A 20,644-nucleotide genomic window follows, 5' to 3' on the forward strand; every position below is an offset into this window, starting at 1 on the left:
AAATACAATGAAAAATCCCCTAGAAGACATTCTCATCCAGTCTGCACAAATCTGTGTAAATGTTCCTTTTCCTAGCATCCAGGTCTGCCCATTGCGCTCTTCCTGTGAGTGAGGTCTTCTGGGGTCTCTCAGTCTGCCTCTTTGTTTATGCGGTATTGGTTCAATGGGAAAGGAGCATGCCCTTGAGATGTTGGGACTGCAGTGCTAATTGAGACTGGGAGCTGGTAGTGCAAGCTGTTTTAGGAAGTGTATTCTCTGGGCTGGGGGTAGCTTGGCTATGTCTGGTTTCTATGTGAGCCTGTTTGGCCAAGACTGGGGCACTCTGGGTAGTTTCTGTATATGTTGGCAGGCTTGATTTGTGTTTTGCAGGCCACCTGTGCTTATGTGGCCGTGCTGTGGGTGAGCAGTGTGGCAGATCTTTTTCCCACAAGAAATGTACAAGTAAATCTCACAGTTTACATCACATTTGCTTGTACTTTCAGGCTAACTTTTTGTCATGTGCACATGGACCTTTCTGAATATCAATCCTTTTATTAAAAACAAACTTCCTATTTTTCTGACCAAGTAGATAATTTCCCTTTTTGTCAATGTATACTCCATCTGCTTTTTGCTTAACTACGCTATAACCCTTTTTGCAGTTTACTTTCCCAGATAACTGTGTATTACAGTACAAGCAAAATTGCATATCTTACACTTGACATAAGTTATTGATGTTAGTTATAATTAGCTAAGGACCTAATGCTGATTCTCTTGGTACTCTGGTTATTAAATCCTGTTAACACTGAAGTTACTCGTTTATTCCTACACATTTTTAATGTCTGTCAACCAATTTCCAGCATATTTATGTATTGCCCCAGTCCAGCTGACTTAATCTTGTTTTAACATCCAAGTCAATATCCTGCTGAACGCCTTCTGAAAGACCAAAAACAAAACACCTACTGGTTCACCCTTACCTAAACTGCTAGTTGAAACTCAAAGTTGCACGTTGTTCAATAAAGTATAACTTCTAAGATTATTTGTATTGTGACTATGGATGTGAAGTGGAAATACTTGCTGGTGCAACTTAGTTCTGACTCGCTGTCTTCTGGGAATCTTGAGTGTATCCTTTGCAGAATCACTAATAGCTGAATTTTAGTACTTTGTGCTTGTGTGGATTTCACAAGTTGCTGTAAATTGAATAATGTAAAGATACTAAGTTTTGCTTTCATTATTGTTGCAAATCTAGGCTGTTGAAACTTTTGTGTATTGTTTACTATGTCCATTGTATTAGGTTCGAGCAATTACCCTCTTATGCCTCAGGCTGACTGGCATATAATTTCCCCTTTTCACTTCCTCCTATCTTGAACAGCGCCATTACAATTCCCATTCTCAATCCATGGAAGCCCTTGGAATGTAGGAAATTTTGGAAAGTGCAATGTACCTTCTGTTTCTACAACTACTTCTTAAAATATCTGGTTTATGCTTGTATTTTATACATCACTCCACGTACGTGATGGAACAGTGGCTAATTTGGAATGATGTGTTGTCCAGGCAGCTGTGTTGCTCAGTCAGTGAAACTGACTGCCAAATGTGTAAATAATTCATGATCAACAAATTAATCAGCGGGCTTTTATGTTCTGTGGTTGCATAGCTTTTGTTTTTGTTTCACTATTGTCTCTGAAGCAACTATAAGTTAGATTTTAACACAGCTAAAGGTTCCAGTGTTCCTTGAAGAATTGAGTATATTTGTCATTTTATTGCTCAATTCACTTTGCTCCTGCTTGTCTACATTCAGTTCAAGGAAGTGTCCAGTTTATCATTATCTTTGCATGCAAAAAGCAAATTTATGTTTAATTCAATTGTAATTTTCTTGTGTTTCAGAAATAGCATAAGAGAAAAATGTGGCACGTCATTGTGTTTTAATTATTTGCAGGTAGAGGGCATTTCTTGGAATTTCATCAGAATACATGTAAAGAGGTGCACTGACTTAGGGATGTATATGAGAGTTCAATGCTTACTATGTTTCAGTGTGAGACTAACTGAAGATTGGTTTCAGTATTACCTTTCACTATCTGCTTTCCAGAGAGTAACCGTTATACTTGTTAATGTGTATTATTAAAATTCTCATAGTGCCTTTTTCCTGATTGATTGTTGATGCTCCATTTGTACATATTTTGAGACCATGCATGAACAGTGTTGTTCACTTTTAGATGAAGGATATTGAGGCAAAAACTGTGAATGCAAGAAATGCTCCATAATTATAAATATTCCAAATCAGGTTTATATGGTGGGAGGAACTATAATGCTTCAGGTTGGCCTTTTGTCAGATCTGGAAAACATTATAGGTGTAGCAGGTTTCAACTGTAGATGCTGGGCAAAGTGGAGAGGGAGCAAGGAACAAAATTAAAGGCCTTTTGATAGGTTGGAAGATTGAAGTAACAAATGACAAGTGATGGTATGAGTGTGTGGTGTTAATGGGAAAAAAAGTGAACAAATAAGTTGAATCTAAAGAACTATAAATAACTACAGAAATGTGAACAGTATCTTTTGGTTATAAAGTTCATAATTTGAAATTGTTGAATTCTGCAACAACTTTTCTGATGAAATCATGAGACTAATCCTTGAGCTTCTATTGAAGTTTAGTCTAACAACGTAGAAGGTTGAGGACAGGGTGAGAATTAAATTGACAAATGACTGGAAGCTCTGTGCATGCTTTTTGCCTGAACAGAGTTCAGCAAAGTAATCGCCCAGTCTGTTTTGTCTTACCATTTATAGAGCGCTATAAGGCATTGGACAGGTGAACGTGCCAATTCTCTGGAATTTTAGGTCCTGCAAATATTCTTGAAATATTTTAGAGTCTTTAGCATGGGTGTGGCCGGGCAGATAAGCTCTTAACTCTGGTTGAAAGGTCTATAAGAAGCCAGCAAAGAATCGAGGTGCAGACAAGATAAACCTTTTTAAAGAGATAATGAACAATACTATGGAGTACAAAACTCAAGTTGAAGCAGAGGTGATAAACATTGAAGACTGGTGATTGAAGAAAAAGTGCACAGATATGGAAACCAGGTGGGCCCGTGAATTTACTGTTGGTGTGATAAGTAAAGCAAACATAAACTGCCGGTTTCTATTTTGCAAATCTGTGTAGTTATTTATGAAATTATCATGAACTTTAAGATTGAATGTAAATATGATATTGTTATTGAAGACTACTGTTTTTGATGGCTACAAATACTACAATGTTTTGAAACTCCTGTTTAGGTTGGCCAACTCTTGCAGCAGTTGGCAATGATGGGCAGTGAGGAAGCAGATCCACGGCTGAAGAATAGTCTCTCCAAATTTGACAAAGTAAGTCAGTCTGCATTCTGCTAAGATAAAGTTAAGAAAAGTCGCAAAATTGACTAGGGAATGTAATCTATGAAGGCTTTGTCGTCCTCCTTTCAGTATGCTATCAGTGATTTTGAGCTAGATGGTAAGTTCGGCTGTAAGATCTGTTGTGTTTTGCCTAAAGTGGTTCCTTTGTATGTTTTCAGCATTATGTATGAGACATAGCATTCATGTAAGCATAGTTTTCAAGTGCGGTGGGGGAGAGGATGGAATTTTAATATTTAAATCCTGTTTGCTGAATTAAATGATGCTCAAAAGAAGCTTCAAGAAAGGTATGTGTATTTGAGCTGTGGAAGGAATAAATCATCTCTGGATCTGTACCTGAAAAACATACCTGTGGATTTTAGGTGAAGGCAAAATTGGTGAGGAAAGCTTCATCGTTAAATAAATTACCTTATTCTGTTATGATCCCAGCTCATTTTACTTGAGGACAAGTCAGGTCATTGGCTAAAATCTGTCTTGGTAGATGACATCATTAAAAATTTAATGATGTGATTTTTCATTGAAACACAAGCGTGCAGTACTGTAGATTCAGTTTTAACAATAAAACTGAAGTTCATTGTGCAAATGAAATGAAGATGAACTAGGAAAAAAATATCTCTTCACTGATAACAGTTTTAAATACACTGTAAAAGTATTATCTCTTTAATGCCTAAACACCCCATTACAAATTAAATAAAACCTTTTGCATTTCCCAAAAGTAACCCTTGTACAGTACTTTTTCAGTAATCCTTTACTCCAAACACCTCCATTAGGTTTCAGGTAACTGACTTTTTTAACTTTGAGGCTGAAATCTCTGAGAGCTTATTCCTGGAGCTATCATAGGTATGTCTGAATTTAAATAAGCTTGGTATGAAATCCTCCTCAGGGTTTTATCCCAACACTTCTGGTCTGGGACTATCATTAAGTCTTTACTCTGAGATAATCGTGTTTCACTGTATTCTGCCCTTCTCTGAAGCGCTGCTCTCTATATGAATCTCCAGGCAAGGTCTTCACAGAACTATCCAAATAAGGAAAAAGCGCAATGGGACTCCCTCTAAGCGACAGGTGTTTATTTTGCGTTTAATGTAAAAGAAATTCTCATAGCCCTTAAAGAACAGTGATTCACCCTAAGTCGTAAGATCCTAAACTAAACCGAAACCCATTAGGCTGTCAGAATAACCCCCTCAAACTGTTTATGTATATCACCCCAGCTCCAGAAATCTTAAATGTTAATAATCAATTGTATGTATGTATGGATTGTTTTATTTTGCATTTGTCACCAATGAACTTATATGAAAAAGACTTTAATTTCTTAACCTGAGAATACTTGAAGACTTTAACAAACAACTATGGAAGCATTGTGTGCATTACTCAGGAAGATGTTTTGTAAAATAATGCTAATTTTGATAGCTGTCCCTGCCTCTTTGGTTATATCGAACAGAACCTCTTCAGTACCTACACAGGCACTGTGCCCCAACTCTTCTGCCATTACAACAATGACTGCATCAGTGCAGCGTCCTGCACCTAGGCTGAACTGGAGCAGTTCATCAACTTCACCCACAACTTCCCCGTCACCCTCAAATTGATTTGGTCCATTTTGGACACCTCCCTCCCCTTCCTTGACCTCACCATTTCCATCTCCGGCAACAGCTCCAGACAGACATTTACTACAAACCAATTGACTCCCATAACGACTTGGACCACACCCCCCACTGAGTATCCTGCAAGATGGAGTATCCTCCATCCCATTTTCCACTTCCTCTGCCTCTGCCTCTGCCTCATGAGCCAGGGGTAAATATAGGGCGGGAGAATGGGTCTGGGTGCGTTACTCTTCGGAGGTCAGTGTGGAGTTGTTGAGCCGAAAGGCTTGTTTCCATTACTGTAGGGAACCTAATCTAATCTAATCTAATGTGCTTGGATAAGGAGGCATTCCAATCACGAGCATCTCCGATGTCTACCTATTTCAAACAACATGCTTTTGCACCCTCTGTCATTTACACAGTCCTCCACTGCACCACCTCCATTCTGTATTCCACTCCTCTAACCCCCCCATGCAATAAAGACAGAGACTACCCCATCATCACCTACACCCCTACCAGTCTTTCCATCCAATGCATCATCCTAAAACACTTCCGCCAATTCCAACTAGACCCCACCACCAAGAACTTCTTCCCCTCCCCATCCCTCTCTGCCTTCCACAAGGACCATTCCCTTCGACAGTCCTTGGTTTACACGATTCTCCCCACCAACCCTCCTGAACTCCCAGGTACTTTCCCCTGCAACCAGCAAAGTTGCAAGACCTGCAAGCACATCACCCCTTCACCTTCTTCTAGGGCCCCATACAGTCCTCCTACATGAGAGAGAGGTTCGCCTGCCTCTCGTCCAATCTAGTTTACTGCATCAGGTGCTCCCGATATGATTTTCTCTCTCATGGTCTCCATGAGAGAGACCAAATGTAAACTTGAGGGACGGTTTGCCAAGCATCACAGCCGGTCTCGCAGGGGCCGACTGGACCTCCCAGTCACCACCCATTTTAATTCACCTTCCCAATTCCTTTCCGACATGACCATCCTTGGCCGCCTCCATTGTCTCCATGAACCACGTTGCAAATTGGAGAAACAGCACCTCATCTTCTGCCTGGGCAGCCAACTGCCCGGAGGACTCAAAATATTGTGTTCTCTAATTTCAATTAACCACCTGTCCCATCCCCCAACTCCCTTCCCAGCCCCTCCCCCTCCTTCCACTCCTCTCTGCCATCAACCGGATTCATTCCTCCCTTTGACCAACCGGGTTGTACACTCTATCTGTCTTGAACCATCCCCACTACAATACCCTGCCCCGCCAACCCCCTTTATCTGCAGCTTCCCCTACACCCACCCCCAGCCCTGAAGAAGGGTTACACCTGAAATATCAACTTCTCCACCTCCTTGATGCTGTCTGACTTGCTGTTTTCTTCCAGGTTCCTGCCTGTCTACTTTGATTTTAGAATGGCATATCTTAGATATTATCTTGCCATTTTGTTTCTGGATTTATATCTAGTCAAGAATGGTCAGATCAAAGTCTTTTTAGTTTGTTGGCTGTCCAGATCTTGTGTGAGATTAGTTTGTTCAATTTAAATCTGATTTTTAATGGGCTGCAGCACAAAACCACCTATTAATAAATTTGGCTGATGGCAACCCATTTAAAGTGTGAAATAGTGCATTCTCTGAGAAGAAGATGCGTTAAGTTGGAGGAAACAAACTTCCTAGAGTAGCCTTGGGTAGGAACATAACTGGGTAGGCTATTGAGCAGATAGTCTGCAATTCAGTTAGACCATAGCTGATCATTCAACCTGTGGTATTTTCCCATGTATCTTTATGTGACTGGATGTCATTAGTCTCCAGAACTCTTTCGATTTCTGTCTTACACATGTTGAATGAGTTGAACTTGCACAGACACCTAGAGTAGAGAGTTTCAAAGATTTGCAATCATCTTGATTGAAGCAATTTCTTTTGTCAAGGAAAACGATGACCTAGTGGAAGTGTCACTAGACTGTTAATCCAGAGAAATTGGTGATGTTCTCAGGACCCAGGTTTGAATTTCATCATTGCAGATAGTGGAAGTCAAATTGAGTAAATATCTGGAATTAATGCTCTAATAATTACCATGATGAAATCATTGTTGAATGTTGGAAAAGCCTACCTAATTTATTATTATTATCCTTTTAGGGAGATAGACTGCTGTCATACCTGGTCTAACCTATTGATGTGGCTAGTTCGTAACTGCCCTCTGAAATGGCCTAGCAAGTCATTAATTTGTGGGGGGAAAAAAAAGAAATGAAACTGCTTGGCTTCTACCCAATGGACCACCTGAAACCTAGGCACTGGAAATGACAATGGCACGCCCAGCCTTGTCAATCCTGTAAAGCCCTCTTTTTATTTTGGAGCTAGTACCAAAATTGAGATATTTGTCTCTCAGAGCAACAACCTGACCTAGTCATACTCAAAGAATCATACCTTAGAGCCCACGTCCCAGACATCATCATCATCATTATCCACGGATTTGCCATGTCCCACTCGTCCTGAGTGGCTAGGCAGCAGCACAATGGATTGGATTGGTCATGTCCCAAAGGATATGCTCCAGATCCCGTCTAGCAGTTGGTAGTGAGGGAACCAACGAGAGGGAAACGCACATTTTACCAGTTCATCTCCAGTGTACCTGCTACATCTGCCAATGACAGTATCAGTAAGTGACCACCACACAGTTCTTGTGGAGACAAAGTTCCATCTTCACATTGAGAACACTTGATGTTGTGTGGCACTATCTCTCTGCTAAATGCGATAAACTTTAAACAAATCTAGCAACTCCAGATAGGGCATCCCTGAAGCAGTATGCACTAATGACAGCAGCAGAATTGTACTCCAACACCATCTGCAACTTCATGGCCTGGCATTTCCCCACTCTACCATCAAGCCAGTGAATCGTATGAACAGTGATAGACCATTCAGTTCCTCTAGCCTGTTTACCATTCAGGGACATCTGTGGTTTAACTCCATGTCCTGGCCTTGTGGCTCATTCTGTTTGTTTAACAAAACTATTTTATCTGTCTTGGATTTAAAATTAACAACTAGTTCATTGAAGAGTGCAGGAGGGCATACTAGGCGCAGCACTAGGAATACCTAAAAATGAGGTGTCAATCTGATGAAGTTAGAAAGCAGGATTATCTGTATGCCAAACAGCATAGGTAGCAAGTGATAAACAGAGCTAAAGTCGCCCACAATCAGTAGATGAGATCTAAGCTCTGCAACCCTGCCACACCCAGTTGAGTGTTGGTGAACCATTAAATAACTAGCCAGGGAAGGAATCTCCACAAACAACCAAATCCTCAAGAATGGGGGAGCCCAGCACATCAGTGCAAAAGATAAGGCTGAAGTATATGCAGCCATCTTCAACCAGAAATGCTGAGTGGATGATCCTGCATGGCATTACCCTGTTCACTGAAGCCCAGTTTGTTTTCTAGCATGGCCACTCAGCTCCTCATCTCATTACAGCTTCAGTTCAAACATGGAAAAAAGGAGCTAAATTCCAGAGTTGAGGTGAAAGTGACTGCCCTTGTCAATAACGCTGCATTGGACCAAGTGTGGCAGCTAGTGTTATTGGGAATCTAAGGAAAATCTGCTGTTTGGAGTCATACCTGCCACAAAGCAAGATGTTTGTGGTTGTTGGAGGTCAGTCATCTCTTTCCAGGATATCTCTGCAGGAGATCCTCAGAATCGTGTCCTAGGCTAAACTACCTTAAACTGCTTGATCAATGACCTTCCCTTCATAAGGAGGCAAGTGGGGATGTTTGCTGATTGCACAATGTTCGGTACAATTCAGGATGACTCCAATGCCAAAGGAGCCCATGTTCAAATGCAGCAGGACTTGGAAAAAAATCCAGGCTTGGGCTGAAAAGTTGCCTGAGCATTCATGCCAAATAAATGCTAAGCAATAACCATCTACAATTGTAGACCACCTAACCACTGCCCTTGACATTCAATGATATTACCATTACTGAATCCCCTACAATCAACTAGCTTGGGTTAGCATTTATTAGAAACTTAACAGGACTAACTACTAAAATGCAGTGAATACAAGAACAGATCAGAGGCTAGAAATATTGCAGTGAGTAACTCCCCTTCTGAAACCACGAAGCTTGTTTGCCCATCTACAAGGCACAAGTCAGGAGTGTGATAGCATACTCTCCACCTGCATGGATATGTTTTGCTGCAATCGCATTCAAGAAACTTGACACCATAGGGAACAAAGGTAGCATATTCACAAACATTCACCCCCTCCAGCACCTGCGGCTCAGAACCAGCAATGTATGTTATCTACAAGATGCACTGCAGAAATTCACCAGAGTGTCTTAAGTAGCACGTTCCAAAACCCATGACCACTTTAATCTAGAAGGACAAGGGCAGCAGATATATGGGAACACTACTAGGTTCCTGTTTCCCTCCATGTCATCCTGACTTGGAAATAGTGTAGCTGTTCCTTCTGTGTCACAGGGTCAAAAATCTTGGAACACCCTCTTGAATGGCAATGTCTGTCTACCCACAGCACTTGGACTGCAAAATTCAAGAAGGCAGCTACCTCCAACCTCAAAGGGAACTAAGGGTGAGCAGTAAATGCCAGCCCTATCGTTAATGCCTGCAAATGCTTGAGTGAATTTAAAACAAAAATTACAGTGGTCTCCCTTTTGAGATGATATCTCAGTTCTAAATTCACTTGCCAGGGCAATATTTCATCGCTATCCACCTGTCTCATCCTGTAAGAATATTTGAGTTTCACTGCGTTTTCCCCTCTTCACTTCTTGAGCGAAAACAGACTTCATTTCTCAATCTATCCTTGTAAAACAGTTCCAGGGATTAATCCGGTAAACAAGTTCCATTCCCTCTTTACATCATTGTAATATCATCAAAATATACTTATTCATCATTTTTAAAGGTACAGAATGGAGTGTCAACATTGAATATTATGTAAAGTGCAAACTATAGCACATGACATCGAGATGGCTGGCTACACTTTAAGATTTCAAATCACAGTTATGAATGTTTTCATTTCCATGTCCCACATTCTCTTAGTCACCAGTTAAGATGTCTCAACTGCTATACTTTGTATAGAAACAGTTATGTTGACTCAGAATGTTTACATCATGTTAAAGTGTGCTAATTGCAAGAACAAAGTACTAAATAACATCTTGTTAAGGTGTGCTGATATAATTAATGAGCCTTACTGTAACCAACTTCACTTAATGTATATTTTCAGATGGCAATCGTACAATGAAATCTATATACTGGTAATTCATTTTTTAAGGATTGACCTAATCAGAGCGAAAATGTTTCACTTGTTCTAGCCTTTTAGTCAATCATAATGAAAGTTCCAGATCGCAAAGGTGCCCACTTGTTGATTGTCCCGAATCCATTACTTTACTGAACCAGTTGTAACAGAGTTAAAAATCCCACAACACCAGGTTATAGTCCAACAGGTTTAATTGGAAGCACACTAGCTTTCGGAGCAACGCTCCTTCATCAAGTGATGGTCAGTCAGTTGTAACAGAGAAACAGTCACCGAGGCAGAACCTCATGTGAGACTCCTTTAACTTAAATCCTGAATTGTAATAATTCCTTCTGCCTTCTGAAAGTTTAAGGCAGTACATTACAAATCACCTTTTGCCCTCTGAGTTGATCTTTAACATTGGGTACGTCATGTTCTGCTCCGAAGTCACTCAGCCATTATTTCTACCATATTGTGCCAGCCATTATTAATAACAAGCAATAGTCTTTCAAGTGACTGTAAGGAATGGTGATAGTATTTAAGTGAAATTGATGTTTTTATTTCAGAGAGGAGACTTTAAGACATATGAGAAAATAATATATTTTATTTCAAACTTTTACAGAGTTGTGTTGCGGCCTTCTTGGATGTTATCATTGGCGGTCGTACAGTGGAGACTCCTCCTATGTCCTCAATGAATCTGCTGGAGGGACTAAGTAGGACTGTTGTCTACATGACACACAACCAACTTGTAAACTTGGTAAGCATACATGCTTTGCTTGTTTTTTTTGCCTTAGTACTGACCCAAGTTATGTGTTGTTCTGGAATGTAATACCTACCCATTGAACTTCATGTATATTTGCAGACAAGAGGTGGGAGTTGTCATACTCTCACCCTGACCCTGTCTTGAATGTATTGTACATTTCGCAATTTGTCTTTTGAAAATATTGTCGAACTTCCTTCATAAATTTGTGGACAATATAACACTACTTTTGCAGTTGAGTGGTGCCTCACTTGTTATAAAACATGAAAGTTGATTTTTTTTTTGCTCTATATCTGATGGTATGTTGATTCAGTGATGCTCAGTACAAGGTAATTGTTCACAAATACTCATGTTTGTTCTATTGATTTTCCTCAACTGCTTTAATTCCATTACTAAGAATTCATGTGGCCAATTGATTCGTTGGTTGGTAGACTAAATATGTGACTTAAAGATGTATTGTTAAATAAAAGACATGCTTGCCCATCAAAGATCTGTCTCATTTAGTAAACTTGCATTATTATATCAATTTTAAATGCTTCCATACCTGTATTGTTCACCTTCACATTGCAGTTCTCTAATTTCTGTGCTTTTTCCCCTTCCATACTTGTCCTGATGCCACTCAGTTAAGAGGGCAAATGCATGCCATATTTTCTACTTGCCAGGAGTGCTTCTTACAGCGATACAGGGAGCCTAGCCAGTTGTTGACTTGGACATGTCATGTCTCTTTGCTTGATTTTTTTTAATGTGCTGAAAGAATTGCAGTCACTTTAAATGATCACTGGATATGGGTTGGATCTGTTGTTCAGCATCCATTTCTGCTTAATACCTGAAAGTAATTTCCCTTCATCTTTGTTTTCCTGTTGGGAAAAATTTTGCTCAAGTACTGACATTTTTTACATCACAGTCCAGACTCCAAATTCCTTGTTAAGCTTTAATATTAAGATGAAACTTCCTTTTAGTGATTATTTCTTTTCAATGTGACCAGCATCAAAGATTCTACCAATTGCTGCATTAATTAGATATGTTTATGCATTATCATTTCTTGTTCTTATTACTTCAATATGCAAAAAAATTGAACATAAAGTTATAAAGCAGGAGATGAAACTTTAATCTGGGTATTTTAAGTAATGATTTCCACTGCACTGTATTAAGAAGTTTGGCGTTCAGTTGGTTTCAGAGAAAGTGTTGCAGGCAGCTTTAGTTAGTACTACCACATTAAAGTTTAGTAACCGAGAGCAGACAGGAAGTTCAGATGAATAGTTTTTAAATGTTTAAAAGAGGGTACCTGCAGGTCTGGAGATGCTATATAAACATGAAGCAGAAAGGAATGGAAGTTTGTTGAGTGGGTTAGATGGAAACGAGTGGGAAGAGGCATGTTTTGATTATAAATACTATTGTGAACTACTTGTACTGAATAACTTGTTTTTGTGCTGTAGGTTCTAAATTGTGCTTGCCAACAGTTTTAAGTAGAAAGATTACACATATCATCCTCTTAAAATAAGTTTAAAAGTAAGAATCAATTGAGAACATAAGAACAGGAATATGCAATTTAGCCTTTCAAACTGTTCTGTCATTCGTACAGATAATGGCCAATCTTTGATCTAAACTTTTACTCATAGCCCTGTATACTTTCGCCTAATGTAAATCTGTCGGTCTCAGAATGAAAATCAAAAGTTGACTCTGTATCACTGCTATCTGTGAAAGAGAGTTCAAAACATCTGAGATTTTTGGTAACTTGCTCCTGAAAGACCTGTGTATAGTTTTTAACTAATACTGTTTCATCCTGTGTTTCTCAACAAGGTGAAATAATTAGGTAAAAACAATGACTACTGATGCTGGAAACCAGATTCTGGATTAGTGGTGCTGGAAGAGCACAGCAGTTCAGGCAGCATCCAAGGAGCTTTTGAAATCGACGTTTCGGAAGGGCTTTTGCCCGAAACGTTGATTTCGAAGCTCCTTGGATGCTGCCTGAACTGCTGTGCTCTTCCAGCACCACTAATCCAGAAGGTGAAATAATTGTTTATCTAACCTCTTCCTCTTAATATCATGGAAAGTTGATCAAATTAATCCTTAATCTTGTAATTTCCAAGGAATAAAGTGATAATCTGTGTAATTTCTCCAAATCATTCAATCTTGAGGTCCAGATATCATTCTAGTAAATCGACTGGGCGCTCCTCCAAGTCAAGTAGACCTTCCTTAAGAGATGGACTGAACTTTGTACTCCAAGTATACCCTCACTAGGGCCTTATACTGCTATAGTGTGATTTACAGTCCTTTGTATTCAAGTCCTCCAAACATTTTCACCTTTTGCAAATAGATTTCTATATCTCTTTGAACCTCCCTTGCTGCTAGCTTTTAGATTTAGAAAGTTGTTGATCTATGTTCATTAGATACAAACTTGGTGACATTGCATTTGGCTGCAATGAGATCCAAATGCCACTGATTTAATCACTTGCGGCGTTGTCAGATGTTGCCAGACCATTTGAAGTGATAGCCAATCATATCCAGCACACTCTTGAAGAGAAAATTATTACACAGATGTGACCAGTAGAGTTATTTCTGGGTTTATCCCATTGTCATTTTATAGTTTGTAGAAGATGAGAATATATTGTCTTTTACCCTTGATTCCAGTCTGAAACTAATGTAGCGCAAGCCTTAAGCAGAAATAAATTTGGCCACAGTGAAAAGGATAAAGCAAAAAACATTCCTGTAAACTTTACAATCTTTGTAATCTTTTCTCAATCAGCAATAATCACTGAAGCTTGTTGCAATTTGGTGAATCTTAATAGGCTTGCAATAAATGTAATTGTTATTTTTATTAATTAAAACTAAACTTATTTTTCATAGGTTAATTTTGCACGGCATGTAAAGTCAAGGGACCTGCTAAGAGAAGAGGACAAGATGGCTCTGGAGAATCTTATCATTAATCTTCCTCAACCCAGAGCTGGGAAGAGCAATAGCCTTGAGCTGACTCCCTCCAGCACACCCCAGCTATCCCCTGCAACTACTCCAGCCAACAAAAAAAATAGACTTCAAATAGGTACGGGATGCAGCTGTTTTACTTGAACCTATGAGGAGTGTAGCTGTAATTTTGCAATGCAATATGTCAAATATTGTTTAAATATTCTGGATATATACGTTTGTGCTTTGTACCAGAATTTTGCAGGATATTTATTTTTTGCTCGTAAGATTAAAAGTGTTGCTTATGAAAGTGAAAAGAATGTTAAGTTCCTCATGATTTGGAGACTAAAACAATAAAACTGGAGAGGATACAGTGGAGATTTGAGGATGTTGTCAGAAATTATCTTTTGCAACTACGAAGAAAGATTGGATAGACGTGTCTTGTTTACTTTGGAACAGAATAGCCCAAAGAATGATTTGCTTAAGCTGTGTAAAATTAGGGGCCTAAATAAAGTGGATAGAAAACCCCAAGAATGGATCAGTAACCAAGGGACATATCTTTCAAGTGGTTACTACAAGATTGTAGGGAAATGAATAATCTTTTTAGATAAAGAGAAGTGGGAATCCAGAACTCTGCCTGAAGTGTGGCCCTGGTCGAATGCCTCATTTTTTAAAAAACACTTGTATATGACATTTGAAGTACGTACCTACAAGGTTATAGATCAGGAGTTTGAAGATTTGGGTTAGATTAGATATCACTTTTCATCGTTCAATTTATAATAAGTCAGAAGGGTGACTCCTGCACCCCGTGCTTTTCTTCAGTTATGCAACAGGACATAGTGTACTTAACTGGAGGCAACTTTGGGATTTCTGTACCAATTGCTCCAAATATAAGCCTTGTTTGTTGTTTGGTTTTGATACTAGTGTCTAGTTTTTGATACATAAGTGCCACATATCTTTGAAACCTCCACTTATAATTTAGACGTTGGCAATTGAAAAAAATTACAAAGATCTGCTTATAAATCAAGACTTCAAATATATGATTATCCTTTGGGTGCAGGTTTCTTGTTTAGTGTTACCACACAATGTGTGTATTGACTAGTGATGTTTGCTTTTAGATAATACATTGAACAAATTTGCAAATTTATGTTCTCATTCATTTATTTCAATGTAAATGGTTTAGTTGTAAAGGTGGAGGACGTGTTCACTTGGGCTGTGTAGCATGTCCATCACTAAGAAATGTATCAGTATTGTTTCTTGATGAATAAGAATCCTTTCTGCATTCACTTATTCCAAGATGTTTTGGAGCAAGCAAATTGCCTTTGACTGGAGCATTTTCTTCATGTTATCATGCTTTTTACTGGTTGCCAGGGACTGTGTTTTAACTCTTTCCATCATGAAATAACTTAACATATGTTTTCCTTACCATAAGTAAATTTGTTTGCTTATCTTGCCCACTTCTAATAATGACTCACTATGACTTTTAGTAGGCGTATTTATAAACAAGATTTCTTGGTCACTTGTGTTTTCTTTAAATAGTTGCTTTCTGTTAAGATTTCTACCCTCCTTTTAATAACACTGATTTGTATAGGGGTGTGGTTGCATGGTTGCTGTCCAACTCCTTAGCAAAATGGCTATATGTCATGTGGTTCTTTTTGAGAGGGCAACCCAGCTAAACTTGATTTTTGCCCATCCCTTTTGAAAATATTTCATTCTTGGGGTGTGAGCAGAACTGGGAAGGTTTGCATTTGCTGCCCCCTCTCTCTCATTGTCCTGATGCTGCCTTGAGAGAACAATTAAGAGGTAACTAAATTTGTGTGCGATTGGTGACTTAATGAAGGCAGGTAAGGATAATGGGTTAATTTTAGCAAGTTCTGTTCTTAATGATTTAAATTCTCAAAGCAGCGGGTCTTTTTATTTTCCTTGGCAAATAGCCTGACGAATTTCAAACTTATTCTTGATCGGTATACTAATATAATTGCCATACAATTGTCCATTAGTTTCCAGCAAGCTGAGGAACAATGATACAATCTAACTTTCCCATATGGTGATACAATGATCAGGTCAATGATGGTTTCCCCATTGCTGATCGGAACAAAAACACATGGATCAGGCCTGTTCTTAAACAAAATCAGAAATTGCTGAAGAAAGTCAGCAGGTCTGGCAGCAGAAGAGGAAAAGTAGTCAACATTTCAAGATCAGTGACCTTCCTTCAGTCCTGTTCTTGTTTTATTGATTAATTGATCACTTTTTTTTAAAACAATTTTTATTTTCACAGTTCTCCCTCAAATCCTATTATTGTCAGCTGAAACTATAAATTTTAATGTATCTTTCATTTTGCCCTGTTTCTGATCCAGTTTTGTTCAATATGATGCAGGACTTCCATTCATGCATCAAATTAAAACAAAGCATCAGACCTTAGATTTGCAACTTTCAAATGATTAGCAATGTAATGTTTTAGTCTAGTTTTTTCCTGTTCATAATACACCAACTGAAATCATTGTGAAGAAAAATAATTTAGCTTTTTCATCTTTTAACATCTTTCAAATGTTTGACATTTCTACTTAGAACTTCAATCAAACAGAATATTTCTTGGCAGCGTTACAACTGCTTTGCGCACGCTGACAAAATAATGTGTAACTGAAAGTAAAACATTTCCAATCCCCTCCTCTTCCTGGAATCTTTGTCAGAATTGCTTTCACTGATTTGATAGGAACAATGTAATTCACGTGATATTCATTTCGTGAAACAAAACTCCTTCCTTATGCTTGTTATGCATGCTGAGTTGTTGGCGGAATCCATCATTCACAAATTGCAGCTGGTTTTCTAACATTTCCTGCATGATCAGTGCTTGTTTATATCTTGAGTGCATCCTGCCAAGTCTGACAATTGCAATCATACCACTTTTAATAATATGTGAAGAAAAAAGCTTCCTTTTTATTTTTCTTTGATTTGGCAAACAGCCTTGTGCTAATTATGTCCCATTTTGACTGGGATATCCTCACAAATAGATGCAAGTTAGACGTGATGTTGCAAACGAACCTTTAAATACTGTTTGAAAAAAGTTTGCATCAGGGCATGCTCTGAATTTTGTCTATTGGAAACGATGACTATTATTGATATTTGTTGGCTATTGATTATGTTTTGATGAAGAGGAGCTTATAAATATACTAAAAAGTAGCGACTATGAATTTTAATTTAGTTAATTAACATTTTGGTTTCCCTTTCTTTTAATGCTGCATACACTCAGGACAACAATTAGCAGCCATTACTGCCTGGGATACTTCAGCTACAAATCTGACTGCTCACATTCCCCTTGTTACTCCATTTGGTGGGTAACTCCTTCATGCAAAGAGGCTTCCAGAAATGCTAGAATACTGTCAAGATCTTGAACATATTATATAGTCTACTGGAATTACTAAAGGGCATTTTGAGTGTCTTGTATTCTGGGTGCTTTGCAGTTGTGACCACTGCACAGAAGACTGATCTATTTATGAGATGCAATGAAAAATGGGGGGGAGGAGGGCATAATTTTAAAGATAAGGTAGGAGTTTGAGTGGATTTAAGGAAAAACATGTTCACCCAGACGGTGGTGGGAATCTTGAATATACTGTCTGGAAGAGGAGTCATAGAGCATGGGGAAACAGACTCTTTGGTCCAACCAGCCCATGCCAACCATAATACTAAACTAAACTAAACCAGTCCCACCTGCCTGTGCTTTGCCCATATCCCTCCCAACATTTCTCATTTGTGTACTAATTCTTTAAAACATTGTAACTGTACCTGCATCCACCACTATTTCTTGAGATAGGAAACCTCACTACCTTTGAAAAATACTTCAGTGAGCACTTGAAGTGTCATAACATTCAAGGCTATGGGCCTTTGTGGGAAAATGGGGACTAGTGTAGCTGATAGTGTATTTTTGGTGCAGTCTTAATGGGTTGAAGGGCCACTTTTTGTACTATATGATTTGAGGTTTCTGTTTTATCTATAACAAACAATGACTTTATCACTGATCTTTGTTGGCTATCAATTTTGCATTTGGATGAAAAAAGAAAGTGTAAACATAATTAAGCAGTGGCTATGATTTTTAATTGAAGTAATTAACATGCATTTGGTTTCCTTTCTTTTAAAGCTACATAAACTCAGGACAATAATTAGCAACAATTTCAGACATTCTTGACATCCATTTAATAAATATTTTCATTTTAAGTGTTGCCAAGACAGTTTTGAAGAAACATCAAAATGGTTGACTTAGTCCATAAAATTACATTGAATATTTAAAGTGATGCATCTAAATACCAATCTGATTTTGTAAAGTATGGATATTTAAGTGTGCTAGGATCATGGGAGGAGTGGTCCATGAGGTGACATCAATGAAGTAAGCCCATCAACAAAAGATGATGCCCGGGAATTGGCAGCTTTGTCATTGGCTGGGTCCTGTGCTTGCAGTGGTGAAGCAGTGGCGGTAGGGCATCATGGCAACATTGAGGTGGGCTATGGTGAGAGACTTAATTGGGTCTGGCACAGGCAGTTGCAGAGGTCAATCAGCCCAGCAACAAAAGATGGTGCCTGAGCATCAATGACTTCGACATTAGTTGGGTCTGCCGTAATGGAGGCAAGGCAGTGGTGGTTCTGAGCTGGCTCACAACTTGAACAGAGATGGACTTTTCTCTTTTAAGCTATATCTTTTCATATTTCTCTGTTTCTTAAACAATGAAAATTTAGCGGTATTGTAGTGACAATTGAAAGTTTTTCACTGTAGTTTATTGTATTTCTCACTGTAAAGTACATGTAACAAAATCATTGAATCATTTAATTCAGTCAATCTACCGTGCAGAACTTGAATGACATTTGTGATCCTCCTACATCTGCCAGTTTTAGGCTGAGACAATGTTGATGAAGGAAATTCTCGTGACCACATTTTGGAACCCACCCCAACTTAAATGTTAATGTTATCCTAATTGATAGTTATGTTATGACACTGGGTAAATCCTTCTAATTAAACCAACACCACAGAAAAGCTCACTTCACCTCGTAATCTGCTAAAGTAGGAGTGACTGAGGACTACCCCAAATTCCATCATTTAAAGAAAAAATAACAATTTTATCCTTTAACTCCAAAAGGGAATATTAAACAGCAACTATTTACAACTCTGAGCTTTCTATGTCTGAAAGATTTGTTATCGACCTCCCACTCTATAACAATATGCTGGTCTGATAAAACCCCTATTAAATTTACAGTAAATCAATTTTCAAAACCAGACAGCAGTGTCAATCCTCTTCTGTTAATCTCCCTAGGTCGTCTGTTGCACAAATTTTTCATGTGACAAAGGTAGCTTTTGGAGGGTTGCGGGCAGTCTGTTGATGGCAGAAGGTGCTCTTTCTCTGGCTAACTGTCCAAAATGCTGCTCGTTATACCCCAAAATATTGGATTGTCTCATTGGTTCAATGTTGTCAAAACAATAAAATTCAAATTTGTTTGGGTTTTTGTGTCTTGGGTCATAATTGAAACTGGTTAAATTCAGACTGCTGTGAAAAGAGCTCCTGTATCTAAGTTACAGCTCAACTGCTACATCTTCAAATTGTCCAATACACACTGTGCCTGACAGGTGCTTGCCATCTTTCACTCTTTCTTAAAGTACAGTACACTCCTTCAACTTCATAACCAATTGAAGTCCCAGTAATAGCACTTGATTATTCTTGCAGATGTGGGGTTTCTATCTGTCTGACTAATAGGCCTATGGATTAACCTCGAGTAGTCTGATTTTCTTCTGACTGGATAAACTGTCTTTGTCTTTGTCTCTTTCAGTCTCTTTCTAACACTGCAATGTCTTATACTGATCTATATTGTTAACCTACCTTCCTTTATTCCTTCTCTGTCCTCTCTGCAGACTTTGCATTCTTATATGCCAAGTATCCAGTGCTCTCCAGTTTTAAGTTAGACTTCCATTATTGCCATTATTTTGTATTCCCACATTGCTAATTATGTCTGTAGCTCACAAACTACACTACTTACCTAAGTATTTTGTAATCCTCTCGTTTTGTCTTTATTAATTCATTCCTTTTCTAATATCTCACTCCCTTCTGTACTGTCCAACATTTCCACCTAATGCATCTTATTTTTTGTCTGCTTCTATATGCTGATCTCCATCTCCAGTCATGTTAATTCAAATTCTCCCAGAAGCACAAGGAAACCTCATCTCGAGGGAGGACATTTGTGCACAAGGTTGTCTAAAAGACATTGTGTTCTTCACCTACCTATGCAAAATAAAATCATCAGTCAAACCGTTGGTCTCAAAGAAGATGCTGCTTTTGTTTTTGAGTAAATGTTTTTTTGCTGAGAATGCAAGAATTCAAGCTTTGAAATTTATTATCCATTCCAAATTTTCCCAAGAGCTGATTGTGAACAATATCTTTGCAGCACCAGTGTCTTGGCACTCCATTGCTACTAGCCTTCTTGCCTATCTGTGATGTGTTGCTGGAAAAGCACAGCAAGTCAGGCAGCGTCTGAGAAGCAGAAAAATCTATGTTTTGGGCTAGAGCCCTTCATCAGGAATGGCTCCAGCTTGAAATGTCAATTTTCCTGCTGGGATGCTGCCTGACCTGCTATGCTTTTCCAGCAACGCACGCACAACTCTGATCTCTAGCATCTGCAGACCTCACTGTTTCCTATCTGTGATGTGCCTAGTTGAATGATAGTTATTTACATTGAGGTTTTTGTATTTACTTTCTATTAGTGCATTTTTTTTTAAAGTGGAGCTTAGCTCTGTTAAATCATCTGTATTCTTAGTAATTTGAATAAGTTGAGACTTGAGCTGATTGGTTGCTAATTTATTTT

The 20,644-nt window shown here is 38.6% G+C and overlaps 1 protein-coding gene across 8 annotated transcripts in view; it reads left to right on the forward strand.

Annotated features, from left to right (window-relative positions):
- Positions 1-20,644, forward strand: part of gapvd1 (GTPase activating protein and VPS9 domains 1) — a 148,622-nt gene that overhangs the window by 65,062 nt on the left and 62,916 nt on the right. For 5 of the 8 annotated variants that reach the window (XM_072565762.1, XM_072565765.1, XM_072565767.1 and 2 more), the window contains 4 exons: positions 3,238-3,324; positions 10,766-10,900; positions 13,751-13,943; positions 17,055-17,135. In XM_072565762.1, coding sequence (XP_072421863.1) covers positions 3,238-3,324; positions 10,766-10,900; positions 13,751-13,943; positions 17,055-17,135 — 496 coding nt within the window. The remainder of the gene's footprint in view (positions 1-3,237; positions 3,325-10,765; positions 10,901-13,750; positions 13,944-17,054; positions 17,136-20,644) is intronic. The other 3 variants (XM_072565766.1, XM_072565768.1, XM_072565769.1) reach the window with 1 other exon arrangement.

This window comes from Chiloscyllium punctatum, chromosome 49 (assembly GCF_047496795.1).
Source record: "Chiloscyllium punctatum isolate Juve2018m chromosome 49, sChiPun1.3, whole genome shotgun sequence".
Lineage (NCBI taxonomy): Eukaryota > Metazoa > Chordata > Chondrichthyes > Orectolobiformes > Hemiscylliidae > Chiloscyllium > Chiloscyllium punctatum.